General features: G+C 34.4%; 1 protein-coding gene across 2 annotated transcripts in view; it reads left to right on the top strand.

Annotated features, from left to right (window-relative positions):
• The window catches only part of LOC129219369 (protein O-GlcNAcase-like), a 97,837-nt gene that overhangs the window by 50,213 nt on the left and 25,092 nt on the right, over positions 1 to 22,532 (top strand). For both annotated transcript variants that reach the window (XM_054853746.1, XM_054853745.1), the window contains exon 10: positions 3,152 to 3,256. In XM_054853746.1, the coding sequence (XP_054709721.1) occupies positions 3,152 to 3,256 (105 nt within the window). The remainder of the gene's footprint in view (positions 1 to 3,151; positions 3,257 to 22,532) is intronic.

The raw sequence follows: 22,532 nt of genomic DNA, 5'->3' as shown, positions 1-22,532 counted from the left end.
AAAATAATAAATGAGTGTTAAAATAGTGAATGAATATTAAAACAAGTGAGTGAATGAATGAAAAAATAGTGAATTATTTAAATTTGTGAAGAATTGTAAATGATTATATGTATTGATGAATGAATAAATAGGTGATTTGACAAAAAAAAAAAAAAAAGTAAGCAGAATGAACTATTTCACTGTCCTACATGAACTTGATAAATTGTATTAACCCATTAAGCGCCGCTATATGAACCACATTGAAAATACTTAAGTTTTCATGTGTTTTGATATTCAATACACATCTCTAATCATATGTAGCTGAAATTTCGCAAAAATATTTATTAGGTTAGGAGATATGGTATGGTCCCAAAATGGGAGACTTGGCGTTTAATGGCGACAAAATACATATTCCTGCCACTATGTTGATACTTGAATAATTTCTGGCTAAATCCAATTAGAAAGCCCTAAAATCGTTTTTATGTAATTAATATGGCTAGGTATTGGTACTTTATGTACATATTTAACATATTCAAGCATTAAAATGTAGAACTTTTAAGTTTTCATGACATCCAAAGCTATACATTTTGGGCCCCCTTGCAACAAAAGCTGTGGAGGCCAGCCCCAGAGGCTAGCAGTGTATATTTGCAACATTAATAAGTATTAGTATGCTAGTTATTTTCAATTTCTTGAGCCGTTGGGGCCCTTAAGAACGTTTCCCCCCCCTCTGCCCGTACATCACTCCGTGTCTGGTTTTCATTCCTGTTGCATTCCTTCTTCTTATACATTTTTGTACAAAACGGAACTTTTCCCACACATTTTACTACTTTTTAGCAAAAAGCCTTAAGATTTTAATACACAAAAAGAGAAGAGGTAGCTTTTTTCTATTAACCATGTAAGGGGATCAAGCAATGGTAAATGACAATGACATGAAGCACTATATAAAATGTATCTTATAAAATGGAACTAAGATATTTTTGGGCTCCCTGATGGTGTAATTGTGTTATTAAAGGCAAGGGTTTTTTTGCAGTCAACATTTCAGTTGCTTCACAACATGTTTGATGACATGATTTATTCATCATCATAATGTTTTTAGAGATAAATGTCTAGCATGCTTCGCATTGAGGAATTATCAAAGATCATAGTTTCTCCGATTTCATCCAACAAATTACGATAAATGGTAAAAATGTAAAGTGAGACAGTTATCGCATTATCTGTGATCTAAACGATTTCGATTAAAGTGTTTTTTTTTCTCAACTATCTAAAAAGAATTTGGCGATTCACAAACAAGGGATACTGCACTCATCTTCTTGTTTTAAGCTAAAATATATTATTTTAATAGTGTTTAAAGCTCGGAGCAAAGTCAAAAATTCTTACTACGTTTTTGATTTCAAAAAAAAAAAAGGTGAAGAAATTTCTCTATTGAAATTCAACCTCCCTAATTGAAGGGGGAGCTCCCTCAAGGGGGAGGGGAGCATGGAGCTGACTGAGCTACAAAATATTTTTATGGAGCGGGGAGGAATAGTTTTAAAGGGAATTTGAACTGATTTTACGGAAATCGCTTTCGTGATTTGTAGAAATTCAGAGAGATGCGTTATCCTCCTTAGGGAGGATTGGCACCCCTGTTTTTTCAGAACTTTCTTCTAAACGAATGGAATGTTACTTGTTTTGATAAAAGGACCTGCTCTTGACCTTGAACAACAAAATAGTGTTTACAATGAGAAACTACAAAGGGGGCTGTGGGAAAAAAGGGGAGAGTTCATTCATGCACAATGGGTGAAGACGATTTCTACTGGGCATGACTTGCTCTGCTAATCACAACACGCCAAGTCTCCCATTTTGGGACTTCAGTAAATAAAGTCCTCTAAAACTACTTTAAATTATTTTTCTTGACCCCTGTTTGTTGTGATTTGAACAAAGGTCTATTGAGCTTCATATTCCATGTTCCTAATTTCCTGCATTTGCATTTATTATTTTTAGGGAATTTTTTCCCCGTGTAATGCAAAAACAAGAAATTTTCGCAATATTTAAAAATTTTTCAAAAAAGAATTTACATTCCAAACCTTTTTGAAAAAAATACCAGTAAAGTTTGGTTCTCTATCATTCTTATTAAAAAGTTTCAAAATGATATCTTAATTACTTGATGAAGAAAAAAATCTTAATTGAAGGTTCCCAAAATGGGAGACTTGGCGCTTAATGGGTTAAATATTGAAAATCAAAATATGCTGAATATTAATGAAATTAGTACTGCACTGGACACCTATAAATCTTAATGAATATTCAAAATACTAGTTGAAAAATTTTTTATCATTTTCTAATAGCAAAAATTATTTTTGATAAAACATAAAATATATGGTTATCAAATTTTGAATATGATTTACTACATAACTTTGCCTTTTGAGCTGTACTGAAAGTTTGTATACTGAAAGTATTTTAACTTTTTCACTTTGCCTTGCTACTTCACTTGACTCTTCATTCCCCTACTTTTATAAACTAGGTAAAATCAATTTTTAATTAAAGGACTCCAATCAGTTTAAGGAAGCTCTTAAAAATTATTAAAATAGTAACTTTATATAATAAATCATTATAGAAAATAATATTTAATAAGTTTCTTTTATAATTAAAATTATAAAAATTACTATTTCCTGATCATCTGCACCTGCTCTTAATTCGTCTCTAATTTATTCATGAGATAAATAGTGCAAAATTTGGGGAGGGGTGTGGGGACCTTTCAGCACTAATAATAAATCAAATGCCTGTCTTGCAAGATATAGTCTAATTTAACATTTTTTTTTTCATCCTAGTCAATTATAGTGTATTTTGTATTATTTATAGATTTTAATTAATTTTGAAAATATTAACTAAGTACTTCTGGCATTTTAATTATATTTCAGTGATTTTTAACTCTTGCTGGAAGAAAGTTATTGTGGAAAAATGCCATAAATACTTCTTTTATGGACGATTGCTTATTAAATTTTGAAATTTTAAGCATTTACATTTTTAAGTCCATTCCATATTTCCTGCAATCTTTTATGCTGCCGCCGATAATTCGGTAATTGATGTAATAGTATGTTTTCAAGTGAACATTGAATGATTTAATAGTATGAGTAATGTTGATGTGTGAAAGTATTTTTAATAATTTATATACATTAACAATACTGTTTTTTTCTAGCATTTATTGCCTCTTGAAAGTGTCAACGATTTATTTCTTTACAAGTCTCCTGAAACACCGAACAGTAGGATTTATACTATCCGTCCATATTTGCCAAGTGATGAGGTAATGAATGAATTCTATGTGTTTTTTATACAAATGTACATGAATATATATGGTTGTACTTTTTATTTTATGATTACACTTGACACATAAAAGACAAGTAAAATTTCTTTATTTGGAATCTTAATATTAATGAGCTTGAAAACATAGTCTGGTTGCTGAAATGATTTAAAATGTGTTGCATGTGGTGCAGGCTGTTCATTTAGGGTAATCAGGAGGAGGCAAACATGTGTCTATGATTCTTGACACAATGTGCATTGCTTATAAACCGTGTGCTTTATGTGGAGTATCAAAGTGAGACAAAGGTCCATTTTAAATAGATCTAAAACTTTTCTCCAAGTTTTTTTGAGCAATCACGATTGCTTATTGTTCTCATTTGACTGTTTTTGGCGTGCTATGATTTTATTCCCCCCCGCCTCCCTCTGCCAGACCACTGTCGACCGGCATCACGATGCTGCTCCTCTAGCAAAAACCGTCTCCAGGTTGCGTCCATATCCTACACGCACACACACACACACATACCCACACACTCATGCCTGCACACAGACACAAACACACACCTGGACACAAACACACACCCATCCACATACTCGCACACATACCTACACACACGTCTGCACACAGACACAAACACACCTACACACACACATTCCTGCACACACGCAAAAAAAAAACACATGATTGCGAAAAACATAATTTGAATTCAAGATGTCAAAATTCAAATTAATTTTGTTTTTGTTTGTGTTTGATCACAATTTTTTGGGACAAAGAGAAGTAGCATTGAAATGCTTTGGTCTATTGTGCAATATTGCATGGTAAATATTTTCATTTAATGTCAAGTTTTTCTAATTTTTTTAATCCAAGTTTTTAAAAACTGTTTACTTTTGTTCCATTAAATTTTCTCGGATATTTAAAAATGTAAATGAACATTTTTTATTCTTATAAAGTATAACGTCATCTCAGGGCAACACTGAGACATATAATCCCAAGAATAACCAGATATCCTATTGTTGATCTGAGACAATGATACAGTTTCTTTTCAGACAAATAGTACTAAGAGAAAATTAGCATTTGTAACATTCATAAAAATTCAGTGCCATGCATGGATATAGATAGTTAAAATGCTATCAAAATATGTTCATTAAGATTGAGACAATAAATATTAATATTAAAAATTATTATAGAGAAAACTCTTAAATTCTTGCTTTGGTGTGAAGTGAAATTGAGAAAGTTGCATTGGAAACATTTTTACAAAAATAAAGTTTTATGTAGTATGGGTATGCATAATTGATTGCTGATACTAATTCCTACATGCACCTCACTCAAAGATTTTTTTTTCAGAAATAGGATGGGTAACTTTACAGACATGTCCCCCCCCCCCCGCCCCCCCCCAAAAAAATGATTTAACGTCTGTTTTTACTTGGAAATATTTTGTGTCCTGCATGGACATTTTTCAAGAAGGCCTAAGAAATTTCAAAGGGAATCCAAACATAGTGCCCTGAATTCACCCTGTAGGATTTTTCTACTTCTTATACATATGCCAGGACCCCAACCTTGGCCAGTGCGACTGGTGCTATGGCACGGGACCCATAAGTCAGGGGAACGCAGATCTCACCACAAAAATAAAAGAAGAAACAAATGGTGGCTTGTGGAAAATCTTCAGCAAGCAAAGTGTATGTGCAGGTTTGTCAGTCGGGTTGGAAACTTGGGGTTTAGCTTTTTTGGGAGTCTGGCTTGGAGTTAGAGTGGCAGCAGAAAGTAAAAATGTCTTCATGCGAGTAATAAGAAACTCTCCTGGACAAGTGATTGGTGTGGTGTGAGACTGAGCTATTGGTATCTGATGCGATGCGCAAACATGTTGGAACTGTATGATACGGAAGGAAATTTCACATGCTTGTGCATATTTGTATGATGGTTTACAGCCACTTTTAATGTGTCATGAATAAAAGAAGTTATCCCCTAATCATTGCTCAATCATTTGTTTACTCAAAAAATTAATGAATTGTAGGTCTCTGGAAAAAGAAAGGAAAAATCCCTTGGAAATTAGGAGAAGTACAATATTGAAACAATAAATAAAATCAGTAACTTTTTCCAAATCAATTTTTGTAATGTATTGGATATCGAGCAAATTGTTGTAATGCACATGATCAAGCTACAATAGTTTTCAAAAGTTTTTAGACTACTGTGAAGCACCATTTATGTTTCTCTTTTATACATTTTTATCAATTATATGTTTTTCAATTAGTCCCTGCAGAGTCAAATACATATACCTATTATAATGTACTCCTATTATATGCATTTTCATTTATTCGCTTTTGTCATACAGTCCCTTTAAAAACGTATAAACTGTGCTTCACTGAATATGTTTTTCTATTCTAACTTTTCTATAAGCTAAATTTCTTATTAATGTAAAATAATAATCTGTTGCTTTGGTCATTAGGGTGGTCACAAAAAATCGATTTTCGAATTTCTTCTGTGGCACCCCCCTAAAATGTACCAATGGACTGGAAAACATGATTTGCAAAGTTTCAGCTTAATCCAATAAAATTAACACATGCCGCAAAGAGGCTAAAGGTACGAAAAACAGCAATTTTTAGCAAAAAATCGTAGTTTTTCCTCTTTAAAACAAAACTTTTCATCCTAAAAACTTCATTCTGGTCTCATTTTATAGGAAATTTTATTCTCGTGATGAAATGTTTTATACATTTTTTTAAATAAAAGTTACAGAATGGTTCTTGGCATTATTCAGGTCAGTTTATGGAAGATATCATCAATAAGGAGTTTTCATGCAAAGACCTAAAAGCATTACAATATTCAATTACCAGTGTTCGCGCTCAATTATCCGTAACATGGGTCCCAGGGACCCATTAATGAAATAGATTTGGGTCCTTTGGTGGAAAAAATGAGTCCCTTAAATTTTAAACAGAAAATCTTAGTGCGTAAATGAATAATATAAAAATATTTATACTTGGGGGGGGGGAGGCATGAAATAAAATAAATTGGTTATTTTTGCCCTAATTCTTTTGTGATTTTATCATTGTAAAATTATTTTCAAATAATACACTTGCAAGACTCAGTTATGTGAGAAACTATTTGGTCAGTTACAATGAGATTAACTCAAAATTTACTTTAAAAATGGGTTTTACCATAAAATATAAAACAAGTGCCTCTGATTGATCAAGCAAAAAGCACTCCCTTAACTTTTGTTTTCCTGGAAATTTTTCTTAGTGAAAAAAGCAAACAGACCCCCCCCCTTCCCAATTATCATTGGCAATTACATAATAATAATAATAAATCGCAAGCGAATAAACCCAACGCAAAAATCGCGATCGCAAAAACGAAACATTTTCTCATATGAAAATGTGTGAAAATTGCTCATTTGCAATCTTAAATCAGTATATTTGACTTTATTTTGACTTGTTCAAAATATCTGTTTTGATTTTTGTTCTATTTTTAAAATGGCGCGATCGATTAATACCTGACTTTTGCAAGTCCAAATAAAAATAACCCATCAGAAAGAGATGAATTATTAGAAAAAGAACAAGGTTAAAGTGCTTTTGTATAAAATTCAAGTATTCATAAGCAATTTAACAAGAAAAATGTAAAGTTCCGAACTCTTTGTGTTTAGCGCGATCTGGAAAATATTCGCCATTTTTTTTCTCCCCTCTTTTTATTGGGGATGCAAAATGATGATTTTCAAAAGTAATTCTGGTTACATGAATACCAAATTGCAATATTTTTACTGTACAATTGTCTTGTATTAATCCTGAAGATTGCATTGAAAACCTCTCTCATTTTTAGTCTTCATTTCTGTTTTTAGGAATTTCCTCAAGACAAAAGTTGAGGGAAAGCTTATTCTTAGAATACAGTACAATGGGCTAGTTGTGAACTTGCTACCTGAGCTCTGCCCAGAAGGTCACTGTAAGCTCCAGTCTTATCACTAAAATTCCATTGACTGGTCCACAATTGGGGTGTGTTTGAATAGCTGATAAACAGATAGGGTCATTTTAGTCCCTTTCTGTTGATTCTCCTGGTCATTTTGAAGCTTAAAAGCATTTACTAAATAGATCTTTAGCATTTTCTCCCATTTTTTTTCTGGTTCTTATCTTTTGGGTTTTCTGGGTCCCTGGGACCCGATTTTTCGCGGAAGTTGCGTCCCTTTCCCGCGAATTTGCGTAAAAAACCCGCTATAGCGCGTAAACGCGAACCCTGATTACATTTATTTGCTCTTTGTTAATTTTAATTTATCCATTAAAAAGGTTTCATTTGGAAGAATTAAAAAAATTAAATGCAACAAATTGCTGATTTAAAATAAAGGAACTAAGCTTAGAAGAGAAAGCAAAGAGTTTAAACTGCAAAAAAGAAAAAAAATCTAACGCATTTTATTACTTACACTGTTAAATGACATACACTGAAAAGACATACATCATTATGTTATTACTTTTCATTGACAAATTAAAGTGGTAATGGCTTCGATATGGTAGATTTTGATAAATGTGGAAAAATGTGCCTGCATTCAGACATAACTTGTAGTAGAAACAAGTTAGAAATTAGTTTTACACCTCTTTCAGCTGTGACATTGACAACCTTTAAACTGTTTATCTTTCTAGTTTTAATATAATATTGGTTTCTACACTATTCATCAAGATCAGTATTTAAAAACTTTGTATCAATTTCGAATCTCTTTAAAAAATTGAATCTCTTGAATATTTGAGGAGAAATGAAAGAATCTACTTATTTGTCCAATAAACTAAGCTTCTTTCAGATTGAGCTGTGCTTTTGTATCCATCACAATCATCTTCATTATCTCCTACTTCAGATTTTAATTTTGCAGCCTCCCTTGTTTTGATCTTTCTTTTTTTATTATTATTTTTTAAGTATCATCAAAAAAGGGAAATGCAACCTTCTCTGAGTTCAGGACCACAGATGGCTAATTATTTTATGTAGTTTTGTGCCAACATCATCTTCATAAATACTCTAGTATTGAACCAAGGATTTTACTAACTGTAGATCTAGGTTGGGGGCCAAAGCTGAATCGCAGACATAAACTATATTTTTACGTAAATATGGATGATAAACAACCAAATATCTTCAATACCTTTTATCTCTAAATCGATTAAGGAAAGCTGACTCATGAAAAGATATATTTTTAAAGGATATATGAGGCAGTGAGAAGCAAAGGGATGTAATTGACAGAATTAAAATTTTGGAAATAATCATTACAAATAATAGAGGAACCTCTACTCTGTTAGGGGCAAGAGATGGTACTTGTAGCTCTGGTAGGGGCTGTTATAAAGCATGATTTAGAAAAAAGTTCAGTGAAAGCCTAGGATCTGAACTCTAAACATGTTTTATAAAGAACTTTAAAAAATCCACTTACATCACTTTGCTTCTCACTACCTCATATGGCCTTTGTCATCCATTTAGTGCGATAAATAGTGCGAGGTACTCGAAAAGTAACGTTGTTTGGAGAAAGACTCCCTAAACAAGTTAGGCAAAGTGGAATGAATTGCTCGTAGTCATCCCTAGGCTGCTACTGATTTTATTTCTCAAAAAGAAAGCTTGAAATTTCACCAGGATTGCATATTTTGTTTTTAATCCTCTATACTTGCTTTGGATTGCTTCTTATCTATACCATTCATCCTGAAATTCTTGAAAAATATCTGGTTGAGGACTAGTGGACGTACCTATTTTGCAAATCAAATCTTTTAAACCAACTTCTAAAATGTGGTAGAAATTTGCTAAATACAAAAACTTTTTCTGTAACAACTGTACTCACAAAATGCAGTTTTGCACTGCAGAAGCCCTAACAAGTCTCCGTCTAAGAACACAGACCACTTTCCTGAGAATCGTAAATTTTCCTTTCTCTAGGGGGTCGAGAGTCCTTACAAGACTGGGATTTTTAAGCTATTGCTTAGCTCTGACCACCGAGGAATAAAACAACGTTCCGTATTTATGGCCTCTACAGCTAATTTCAAAAGTTTTACACGCAGTTGTTTGTTTTTGCTTTGAATTTAAAGACATAACTATTGTACAGTGAAATCCTGTTACCATGAACTTCGAATTACCAGAACTTTTAGTTGTAACGAGGTTTTAGTAGTAATGAAATTCAGGCAACGTAATGGAAATCAAATCAGGGCTGAAAATTTCTTTTGTTAATTCGGATATTTCATTGTATCAGCATTCGTTGTAACAGGGTTTCACTGTATAACATTTTAGATAATATTACTGTTTTTGCTCTGATTACTTAGCATTGTAAGGGGATTACAACCATTAACTAAAAGAACTAATACAATTTTTTTTTAATGATTCATTCTTTTAAGCGATTTTGAGGATATTAGCTATGACCTGACTTGGAAAATCCTGAATAATATTCAATCAATTTTTACAAGAATTTAAATGAAATAAGACTTAAATTCCCTATAAAATGAAACCAGAATGAAGTTTCTAGAATGAATCGTTTTGGTTTTACAGATGAAAAACTATGATTTTATGCTAAAACTTGCTATTTTTTGTAGGGCTCGACCGATGGCATTTTTTGGCCGATGGGCCGATGCCGATTGTTGGCCGATTGTTCAAAGATGGCTGATGGCCGATGGCCGATAGTTTTCCTCCAAATGGCCGATTGCCGATGCCGTTGGCCGATGGCAAAAAAAAAAAAAATAATAATAATTATAATAAAAAGATCAATTTGAATTCTGTTATTTTTAATTCAAATTATGTTTTTCGCGATCACGAGTTGCGACAGGACCCTACTTATTAGAGTTATTGTTTCCAGAAACTGCTCCTGACCCCCCAAACCTGCCCTTCTCCTGGGCGGTTACGTGTGTATAGTTGTGTGTGTGTGTGTGTAGGCGCGCATGCATATGTAGGCTTGTGTGTGCGTAGACCTGTGCACACACGTAGGCGTGTATGTCTCTGTGTGTAGGGGCTTGTGCATGTGTAGGCTCGTGTGTGCATAGACTTGTGTATGCATATAGGCGTGTGTAGGACCAGGAGAAGCGGATTTCGGGGAACATTGCTCAGGCTCCGGAGGAGCCACGCCTGCAGAGGACGGTGGGCGTGAGTGTGGCAGAGGGAAGTGGGGGGGGGGAGGGAAATAAAATCAGCTTAACGTCAAGGACAGTCAAATGAGAACAATAAGCAATCGTGATTGCTCAAAAAAATCTAACAGAAATAAATTGATAAGATTGTCAGGGATTTGAAGGATCATTGAAACAAGTATAAGAAATACGCAAAATGACATCTCTTGTTGACCTAACAAATTTTGTCTAACTCCCGCAAGGAAGGTAAACACTAAGTTTAGCAGATGCCTTCTGTTTCACATTACTGTAGCTATCAAGTGAATGAAATGTCAGAATTCAAGTTGTATGGCTAAATCATTTTATTTATAATTATCCTATAATTAACAACTGTAAAACAAACTATAACATGAGTAAAATGTATAAACAAATATGAGGAATTTCAACTCTCAAAAACATCCTTCATGTTCCAAAGGAACATCCTCCAAAAAAAACACATTTGACACCCTAACTTGACTTATCCTAAAAATGTTTCAAAAATTTTAAGTCCCTAACTCTCATGGTGAAACTCTAAAAGCCATCCCCTAAGTGCAGGACGTCGCCACAACAGCGAACGATCCTCTCAAAAAATACGACTATCGTCAGTCGAAAATGAGAAACGCGAGCAGAAGAAGTGATCTCCTTCTCATTTCCCCCTGCTTATATAATACAGCGCACTCTATGCACGTCACGCCGGATATGCCTACGTAAGAGCTCAGTCTGGATGCTTCCAGAACATTCGATTTGCCGCGGAGCTATCGGGAGATTACATCATCTCCGCTCGTGCTCTGACGTCACATCCTTCTTTCTGACGAAACACGTCGTTCGAAGTCGTTCTGATGTTTACAGGTTGATTCTCCCGTACGCGAATTGAAACAAGCGTCCTTTAAGGGACAAGATTAACTGCCTTTTCATTATTAAAGAAATACAAGTGAGTAAAAACATTTACACTTAGTTTTCACTTGGCTTTCAAATCGAATTGTTGAGAATATTTCTCAAATAGACATTTTTGGCTATCAATGCCCTCCCTTCTCGACAATTCATTTGATCTCACATATTCATTTAATTTCAAGCATTATCTGATTTAAATTTCCCAAAAAAATTCTCACTCTTCAAAATTTCTTTAAAGACAATTTATCACTCAAAAAAATTAGTAAATTTTTAAATCTAAATCTCATGTTAGTTAATTTTTATCGTTTCAAAAATTCGTTAGTTTCAACATTTTGTAAAAACAAACACTTAATATTCTTCTTGAATTTAAGTAAAACAACATTTGCTCATCACAACAATAATATCACAAAACATAATTGTTAAAGTCCTATAGGAGTCCTAGAGAAAAAAAGTTCAACCATATTCAGTCCAAAAATTCTCAGTCACAATCGTATCTTCACAAAATGTCACTGATCTTAAAAAAAAAATCCCGCAGTTGACAAAAGCTCATGTTGGTGGACAGACATCAGATTTAATCTGAAAAATAACGATAAAAACCACAAGTAACTGTTCTAATATCAGCAATTTAACAACAATTGTATAATATGTATAATCATAATAAACAGTTTTGAATATAAGTTCAAGCTTCATTTTTGATCAAAAAAAAAATAAAAACAGAAGTATATAAGCTCATTTTTACATTAATTTAAGTTGACAATCCATACTAAAAAAAATTTAACAAAAACATAAAAAATGACTTTCTGCACGCGTTTTTCACAAATGACTGCTCATCATCGAAAAATGATTATCAAAAAATTACAAACACTTTCTACAATAGATTAATCACTTGAATTGAAAAAAATTTCTTGGAAAAATTTTAAGTCGTTTTGGGTTAGTGGCTTCGTGAAAATATCTGACAAGTTAGATTTACTTTCTACATATGAAACAGTAAAAATATCTTTAGCAATCAAGTCACGAATAAAAAATAATTTCACATCAATATGTTTACTCCTGTGATTTTCAATTGGTGATTTTACAAAATCCAAAGAAGCTTGATTGTCTACATAAATAATTGCTTTTATTTTTATGAACTTTAAAAGTTTATTTTTCAAACATTCTTCCAGAATTCTGTCAAACCACAATGTTTCTTTTGCCGCTTCTGTCAATGCTATGAACTCCGATTCCATAGTTGATAAACTAACACTCCGTTCTTTAAAAGTTCTCCATTCAATAGGAGCTTTGTCTAACATAATTATTTGACCCCCCAAAGAAGTTCTGTCATCTTTATTTGATGCGAAGTCTGCATCTGAAAAAGCTACTATTTGGATTTTACTGCATTTTAATTTTAATTTTAAATTTCGGGATTGATAAACATATCCAAACAATTTTAAAAGACCATCCCAATGACGTTTCCCTGGGTTATTCTGAAATTGACTAAATAAATTTACAGTGTATGCAATGTCTGGTCGTGTTCTATTGGCTATAAATGCTAAACATCCTAACAAATTACGAAAAGGAAACTTAGTCATTTCAAACTTTTCATTTTCTGTCTTAGGACAGTCAGAATTAGAGTAAACAATGCCTTTACTAATTGGAAGAGAGGTAGATGGGAATTTGAATTTCTTAAAACGATCATACACTTCTTCTATATAGGAAGATTGATGTAGATACAATTCCTTTCCTATTAATTCAAATTCTACCCCTAACAATTTCTTTGTACTTCCCAATACCTTCAAATCAAAATGTTTACTTAAAGAATTAATTGCACTGTTTATATGACTTTCCTTTTTACCAAAAATCACAATATCATCAACATATACAAGCAATAGAACATTAGGATTAAAATATACACAGTTACATGATTCAAATTTCTTAAAACCAATTTGTGATAAAACTTGATCTAATTCATAAAACCACAAGCGTCCACTCTGGTGTAACCCGTAAATAGCCTTATTTAATTTACAAAAATAATCTTCCTTTCCTTTTGTTACAAAACCGGGAGGCTGGCTCATATATATCAAGTCATCAATTGGTGCGTATAAGTAAGCGCTCTTTACATCGCACTGTATATTTAACCAATTTGCACATGTAATTAACAGAGAAAAGAAAAATCTAATTATTCCAAAATTACATACTGGGCTGTATGTCTCATCAAAATTTTGGTTTTTGATCTGATGCATGCCGTTTGCTACCAATCTGGCCTTATAAGATTTAACTACCCCTTTCTCATCTTTCTTTAAAGTGTAAACCCAGCGAGACCCTACTGGAACAACATTTTCCGGTAATTTTGCCAAATTCCAGACTTTTCGGCTATGCATAATTTCTAGCTCAGTCTCCATTGCTTTTTGCCATTCAGCACTTTCTTTTACCTTTAAAGATTGTTTGTAAGTCCTAGGGATTTGAATTTCTTTTTCTAGTCATAAATTCTTATTGTTTTTCTTTGAACTTACCGACACATTATTTACTTGCCCCTCTGTTAGATCTTTCCCTTTAAAACTAAACTTATCTGGATCGTATTTTATATCTTTTAATTTACAATACTTTTCAATGTCATGTTTAGATCTTAACCTTTTCTTTTCCCCTTTCTCATAATAATATACATCATTTCTTGTGCTATCCGGTCTTTTCACTACTTTTCTCACCCAAACTGCATCGCGTAGGTGTAAACCACTTTCGCTGTCAGAATCCTCAGATTGAGAACTCGTTTCACTTTCCCCGCTAGCAATCGAGCTTTCAGAATCGGTCGAATCTGAACCCTGCTGTTCATTTGCCGTTTCATTCTCGCTCAAGGTTGCAGGCGGAAGTGCCATGGGCCGTGATAGAACTCGATTCTCCTCCTCATTTGACTCATTTCGAAAGTCAGTTTGGAAAAAATAGTTTTCTTTGAACGACACATTTATTGATTCTATAATTTTGTCGCTGTCGGGCAGATAAATTCTATACCCTTTTCTATTAAACGCGTAACCTATGAGAACACCCTTTTGTGCTTTTAAATCCAATTTCTTTCTTAATTGTTTGGGCACTCCAACAAACAATATTGTTCCGAAAGCGCGGAGATGCCTTATAGAGGGTTTTCTCCCCCCATAAAGTTCAAATGGGGTTTTAGTCTGATTGGCATGGCAAACCCTATTCCAGGTGTACGTAAAATATTTCATTGCCTCTGGCCAAAAATTCTGAGGTAAACCGCTCTCCTTTAAAATCACCCGCATACTATCTGCAATTGTTCTGTTAAAGTTTTCTGCCGTCCCATTCTGTTCAGGAGAATAGAAATTGGTTAATTCATGATGTATACCTTTCTCCTTAAAAAAATCATCTAACTCATGGTTTACGAACTCAGTTCCGTTGTCTGTCCTTACAGCCTTGACTTTCTTTCCCAAAAAATTTTCCGCTTTTATGATATGATTCATCAAAATTTCGGGTACTTGGCTTTTAAACTTTATAGGGTATAGAGAACTTCTTTTTGAAAAATCATCTATAACAGATAAATAATAACGTTCTCCATTTCTACCCTCAACATTGCAAGGCCCCCAAACATCACAAAAAAGCAAGTTCAACGGACTGTCTGACTTTGTATCCCCAATAGGTTTAAAACTCACTCTTCTGAATTTTCCTAATTTACAAGTGTCACAATTTTAACATTTTTAAATTCTGGTAAACCATTAACAGCTTGTGAACTCCCTGTCTTTTGGATACATTCTGTATTTATATGTCCGAAACGTTTATGCCAGGTTTCAATATTTAGATGATTTGACTCTAAAAAAGTATTTTCATTATCAGTGTTACAAACAGGCAATTGGTTTGATTTTACAGAATCAACAATATATGCACCATTTTCTAAATTTGCTTTAAAAATCAATTTACAAGTTTTATCTAGTACTTTCACGGAGCCACCACCCCCTTCAAATTTAGCACCTCCCAAATCAAATTTGGGTCCGGACAATATATTTCTCCTTAACCTCGGTGAATACATGACATTTTCTAAAACAACAGATCTATTTCCGAAACGAACTTTAATTTCCCCGCTGCCTTCAATGGGAAAAGTCTGTTTCTTGACTGCTACTGCCATTTGAACATCCGTTAAGGGAGAAAATGTCCTAAACCAGTTCCGGTTATGGGTATAATGATGACTGGCCGCCGTGTCAAAAATCCATGTCGATTCCTTTACCCCTACTTCATTTAAATTTGCCTCTGATAAGAAAAAGGATCTATACTCACATCTGTCAGTTGATGGAGATCTTCGCCGGTCCGTTGTATTTCTATATCTGGCTCCTCTCCGTCGACGATTCCTTCCTCGTTGGTTCGATCTTCCCCTAGAATTTCCATGTCCTGTGGTGCTTCCTCTCTCGTTGACTGGACTTGGGGACTGGTTCGTCGTGGGATTTTGTTGTCTCAGCTCTGGGCAATCCTTCCTGAGATGTCCAATGCGGTCACATCTGTAACATCGTTGCCGATTTTGAACTGTCATCACCTCAAGCCGCTCCTTAGTTTTCGTCTTCAAAACCATGCGGTTCTCTTCAATCACAAGATCCACTACCAGTTTTTCGAACTTGAAATCCTGGTCACTCCTTGTAAGCATTGCTTGGACTAGATGATCATATTCTTTAGGCAAGTTCTGTAAAAGCTGGAAGCAGATACAGTCCTCAGGATATTCGGGATATGTAACCTTAATTCGATCAAACAATCGTTGTAAACGGGCCGCAAAAAGGGAAATATTTTCATTTCTTTCAGGTTTTGAATTTTGCAGTTCCATGAACAGCTGCATCTGGGCACATTTGTTATCTGGGTAGAAGAACAATTTCAACTTTTTCCATGATTCTCGGGGATCTTCACAATTTTCGATAATCTTCCTAAGTCGTTGCTCAATATTTAAGAAAATCATAGAAACTGCTGCTCTCCTCCGAACATGGTAATCTTTAATATCCGCTTTTGTGATTCCTCCCTCTTTGTTCTCGATCGGTTCTTCTTCCTCACCAATAACAATTTTCCAGCAGTTCCTGTCCATTAGCAGGAACTTGAGGTTTGTCGCCCATTCGACATAATTCGAATCATTCAATTCTTCAATTTTAACGGTTTGGGTGGACATAGTTCTTTACTGGGCAAAAATTTCGTATCGTTTTCAATTCATAAATTCTTTCATCTCTTCGCTTCGATGAGATCGCTCAAAAAATTAATTTTCAAATTTCTAATCGATATTTTATCCAACAACATTTCTTCTTCAACTTCACTTTCTTCAAGCTGACGGAATGTGAATAGGGAAGGGCAGTCTGGGCCCATAACCCTCTTGTTAACCTAACAAATTTTGTCTAACTCCCGCAAGGAAGGTAAACACTAAGTTTAGCAGATGCCTTCTGTTTCACATTACTGTAGCTATCAAGTGAATGAAATGTCAGAATTCAAGTTGTATGGCTAAATCATTTTATTTATAATTATCCTATAATTAAAAACTGTAAAACAAACTATAACATGAGTAAAATGTATAAACAAATATGAGGAATTTCAACTCTCAAAAACATCCTTCATGTTCCAAAGGAACATCCTCCAAAAAAACACATTTGACACCCTAACTTGACTTATCCTAAAAATGATTCAAAAATTTTAAGTCCCTAACTCTCATGGTGAAACTCTAAAAGCCATCCCCTAAGTGCAGGACGTCGCCACAACAGCGAACGATCCTCTCAAAAAATACGACTATCGTCAGTCGAAAATGAGAAACGCGAGCAGAAGAAGTGATCTCCTTCTCATTTCCCCCTGCTTATATAATACAGCGCACTCTATGCACGTCACGCCGGATATGCCTACGTAAGAGCTCAGTCTGGATGCTTCCAGAACATTCGATTTGCCGCGGAGCTATCGGGAGATTACATCATCTCCGCTCTTGCTCTGACGTCACATCCTTCTTCCTGACGAAACACGTCGTTCGAAGTCGTTCTGATGTTTACAGGTTGATTCTCCCGTACGCGAATTGAAACAAGCGTCCTTTAAGGGACAAGATTAACTGCCTTTTCATTATTAAAGAAATACAAGTGAGTAAAAACATTTACACTTAGTTTTCACTTGGCTTTCAAATCGAATTGTTGAGAATATTTCTCAAATAGACATTTTTGGCTATCATTTCTTAGCCAAAATAAATAATCGCTAAATATTTAAGAAATGCTTGAAACGACGAGGGTGGGTTTGGGGGGACACCCTCTGATTTTGGAATAATTCACAACATTAAACTTCGGCCCCAACTTCAGTCTCATTTTTTTAGTACAGAACCGCTACCACCAACGCCTCGGAAGAGTTTCTGAATCTACTTCAGCACTTCCGAAGAAAAAATTCAAAAAAGCCTTTGATTTCCGAATTATGTCACCATTCAAAACGTCTTTAATCAATTTCTTACATTAACCCCTTCAGACCTGGTGTCCGGTATACCGGACATACTTTTAAACAGCTGCTAATCATTTAATAATTGATTTAATTAGTTGATTTTTTTTTTGTAGTTGACTCTTTACATTCTACTTATTATAATTTGAAGTAATTTTTCGTTTTGGGGTTGACAACACTGACATATAAGGATTGAGAGATAGAGAGTGGCTCATTTTTCCAACAATGGATTTTCATTTGAAAAGCGAGGTTTTTTTCTGATTTTTTTAAAAATATACAATCTTTAATTAATAGTTTCAAACGCTTATATGTTTTATAATTGTTTGTAGAACATTTTATAATGAAGTTTGTTCGGTATTTTATCGTTTTTGTATATGAAATATTGATTTCAAAAATATAAGTCAGGAATATTGGACGTGCCATAACTCTTTTAATTTTTCTCCTACAAACTCAAAAATTTGTCAATAAGATACCCTTTACCATAGTACACTGTGTACAAAATATCAACATTTTTGGTCCAATATTTCATAATTCTGACTGAAGGGGTTAATGCTCTAAATTCTTCCTAAACAATATATAAAGCTTGAAAAAAAAATCTCTAATTTTAAGAATGGTGTTAGTTTTAAACAACTAAGAAGTGCAACCTAGAGTTTAATTTCAGAAATTGAGGGAATGGGAGGAGGGGCACTCAAGTGTTCTCGGAAATGCAAAAAATAGTCATAAAAATAGAGTTTAAAACAATCATAAACATTGAGCAGAAAAATCCTTTTAAAACTTGCACCCGAGTTTGTTTTGACGTGCAGTGGCGGATGTAAAAAATAGCAAATGTTGCAATTGCGCGAGAGGCCCATAACCATAGGGGCACCGTAGGAGCTGCAAAAATGCTTATGATAAATGTTTTATAACTGCTGTGATAGAGAAATAGGGCCCCAAAATGTATTTCGACGGGCCCCAAACTTGTAGCTCCGCCGAAGCGATACAGAAAAGACTGCATTACTGTGATTCACATTACAAATATCGAAAAATTAAAAATTACCATCGGTTTAACGGGAGTCTAACAAAATGAAACTAAACCGGTTTCGCCATCTCATATTTTTTCCGTGGCCTCCTATTCGGCAATACATCACCAAATGATCGTCAGTCTGAGACGCTATATTAATTTTCCATTGAAATAAGTAATTAATAGCCACAAAAAATGAGTAAATAGGCTTTTTAAAACACACGATCGACCAAAAAAAGGGAAGTGCACAACTGGAACGTATGCACATCCCATATGTGAAAATTTAGCCTTCTGCAGCTTACCATTTTTGAGTTATGACTTATGAGAGATACATACGTACATCCAGCCGCAAGAAACAACGCAATAATTAACTTGTTTGGTACCTGAATGCAGTATTTAAAACTCTTTCAGGGGTGATTAAAATAGAAATTCATACTGAAATTTAAGTAAACAATTTTATATGAAAACAATAACTCCCTTTACTTTGCATTAAATGTAAAACAACAAAGGTCCTTTTTTTTTTTTCAAAAACATCAGCCAATTCCATCGGCTTTTTGATGTTTTTTAAGGCCGATGGGCCGATGTTTCCTGCAAGTTAGCATCGGCTGTGTATTATTCGTGTGAACTTACAATAAACGAGAAGTAAGTGATATTCTGTGTTTCATTCACATGGAACAGAAATACAGATGCAAATTAACGAACATTTTTTGGTCCTGCGACCCGGACTTCTTAAACCTTGATACTTTCTTCGTGCGCATTCTGTTCCATTCATAGTCAAGTTCGCATATAGACTTCCTTGTTGCAAATGAATTCAAAGTGTTTCATTCAGAACTATTAATTCCAGTTGCGAAAGGCATTTTCGTAAGTTCAGTTATAATTCAAACTGCAATTGAAATTAGTGAAACTTTATGAAGTGTTTAGTTTCAATTTACTTGTGCAAATGCTGAAATTTGAACTTTTGCATATTGAAATATTTCCTTTCCGTGTATCTGCCATTCTAATGTCAATTTACTAGTGTGTTGAGTTTGTTTCGCAAATACGTTAGCAGTTTTTTTCTAAGTAATTTGTTTTAGTCAAATTGTGTTTTTTCGCGTGTGTGATTGAGTGCATTATTTTTCTTTTAAAATGGATCTAAAAGCATTACTTAACCAAAAGAAGATTGCAAAGGCATCTATTACTCGTCTTAAAACAAAAACTGAAAGGGATGTTGAAAATTTAGATCTTACTCAATTGGAAGTTAGGCGAAATCGATTTATTCGATTGAGGGATGAAGTTGAAGGGATTTTCAATTCAATAATGAATGTATGCGAAGATAAAGAAACTGATACTTATTGTATTGAAAAAGAGGATTTACTTGACGGGTTTGAATAAATGCTGGTTCTAATTGGTAGGAACATTGCTAAGCATTCTGAATCTAAGCAGCAGAAAAGTTTTGATTCAAAACCTACCGAATCGGCAGATGTTAAATTACCTACGTTATCTCTTCCAACCTATTCGGGGGAAACGGAAGAATGGTTAACATTTTCAGATTTGTTTCGTGCTGCGGTATCAGATAATCCAAATTTAACTGAAGCTCAGAAATTACAATATTTAAAAGGTGTTTTAAGAGCAGATGCTTTAAAAGTTGTTCATTCATTACCAATTACTGATCGTAATTTTAAAATTGCATGGGACCTTTTAGTTGAAAGATATTTTAACAAGCGGGAAATAATGTCATCGCTAATGAAGAAATTTATGAATGTGATACAATTAAATGGTGAGTCACACAATCAAATGTTGAATTTGATCGATTCTACTAAAGAATTTGTGCAGACCTTAGAATCGTTAGAGTTTTAAGTTTGATAAAACGGCGGATACTATTTTAATGTTCTTAGTTATGCTTAAACTTGATCCGAACACCAGGACTTGGTTTGAGAGAACCCTTTTGGGGGATAAGATTCCCTCCTTAGATGATTTACTTCAATTTCTTAAAACACATGCAAGGTCAATTAGGACAGGAAAACAAAGTGAGAAAAGAAATGTACAGAAAAAGGTGGCGTTAGTTGCATCAAACCTGCAATCACAGTGTTCGCTCTGTAATGGAGATCATGAGTTACGTAGATGTGAGGCGTTTTTAAAATTGTTGATTCCGAAGCGTATGGAAGTCGTAAAATCAAATAATGTTTGTTTCAATTGCTTAACGCGATTTCACGGAATCAAAACATGTAAAAGTAAATACAGATGTCGTACGTGTAAAAAACCGCATCATACTTTGCTACACTATGAATTTTCGAATGGTAAGGGAAAACAAACAGTAGGAAGTGGACTTTCAATAAATGCTCCCGTGTTTAAGCCTGAATTTGCTTCAAGTGAAGTTTCCGATAAAGCGTGTAGTGTTCCAAAGGTAGTAGATGTTACATCTTGTTTGTCAAATGTTGACCCTGATGTGCAAATTCTTCTGTGTACAGCTATAATTCATGTAAGAGACGTTTGGGGTGATTTTCAGACGTGCCGATGTTTGCTCAACGGTGGTAGACAAGCTTCGCTGATTACTACCGAGTGTATTGAAAGACTAGGTTTAAGCAAACAAAAAACTAATGTGCGTATTTCATGTTTAGGAGCGTCAGACACTCGAACTAATGGAATGTTTCAAATTCAATTCACATGGCATTTTCCATCTCGTTCTTCATTTACAGCGTCGGTGTATGTGGTAAATAAAATTGTGGGTTTGCTTCCCCAGTGTAGTTTAGCTGCGTCATACTCAGAAATGTTTACGGATCTCACTTTGGCTGATCCAGCGTTTCATGTTAGTAGTCCAGTTGATATTCTTTTTGGAGTTGATGTCGCACTACCGTTGTTACGGGGTCAGACGTTATCAATGGGTAAAGATAAACTATTTGCAATGCGTTCAGATCTTGGTTGGGTGATAGGCGGTAAAGCTACTTCAGGGGGTCAGAATTTTCTAAATGTAAATTCCATCCAAGTAGTGTCAGATCAGCTAATGAATAAATTTTGGGAATTGGATTCGGTTCCTTGTGCTAAAAGTTTTACAGCTTTAGAACAGTCTTGTGAAGATCATTTTAAAGAGACACATTCTAAAAACGATGAAGGCAGATATACGGTTAGGTTACCATTTCATTCCTCTCCTACGCAGTTAGGCGAATCGAAACAAATAGCCCTTCGTAGATTGCTTGCAATGGAATGTCATCTCAGTTCTGATCCAGACAAATACAATCAATATAGACAATTTATGAAGGAATATTTGACTTTAAATCATATGGTAGCAGTGCCAATATCAGAATATAACAAAGGGAGTTCATATTATTTGCCTCATCATGCTGTTCTAAAAGAGTTGAGTACTACGACTAAACTTAGAGTTGTTTTTGATGCATCAAGCAAAACGTCATCAGGTGTATTGCTAAACGACCTTCTCATGGTTGGCCCTAGAGTACAACCAGAACTGTTTGCGATACTTATTCAGTTTAGAAACTTTCAATTTGCACTTTGTGCTGGTCTCGAAAAAATGTTTCATCAGATAAGAGTTCATCCAGATGACACTGATTGGCAAAGAGTCTTATGGAGAAATTCACCCGATGATTCTATTACAGAATATCGTCTTGTCACTGTTACGTACGGAACTTCCTGCGCACCATTCCTTGCAACAAGAACTTTACACCAGCTCGCACTAGATGAACAAGAATCCTATCCATTAGCTTCTAACACAACAATTCGGAATTTCTACGTCGACGATCTTTTGAGTGGAGCTTCTACAAGAGAAGAAGCAGTACAACTTGTAATCGAATTACAAGAGATGATGCGAAAAGGAGGCTTCAATCTTCGAAAGCGGCATTCTAACGATCCCTCTATTTTTCGTGACACTTCAGTTGACGCTCAAGAAAACGATGCAGTTCAGTTTGAAGACGACAATGATTGCAAGGTTCTT

Source organism: Uloborus diversus, chromosome 3 (assembly GCF_026930045.1).
Source record: "Uloborus diversus isolate 005 chromosome 3, Udiv.v.3.1, whole genome shotgun sequence".
In the NCBI taxonomy this organism is placed as follows: domain Eukaryota; kingdom Metazoa; phylum Arthropoda; class Arachnida; order Araneae; family Uloboridae; genus Uloborus; species Uloborus diversus.
The sequence above is the reverse complement of the archived record's forward strand: the minus strand, read 5'-3'. Positions and strand labels throughout refer to the sequence as shown.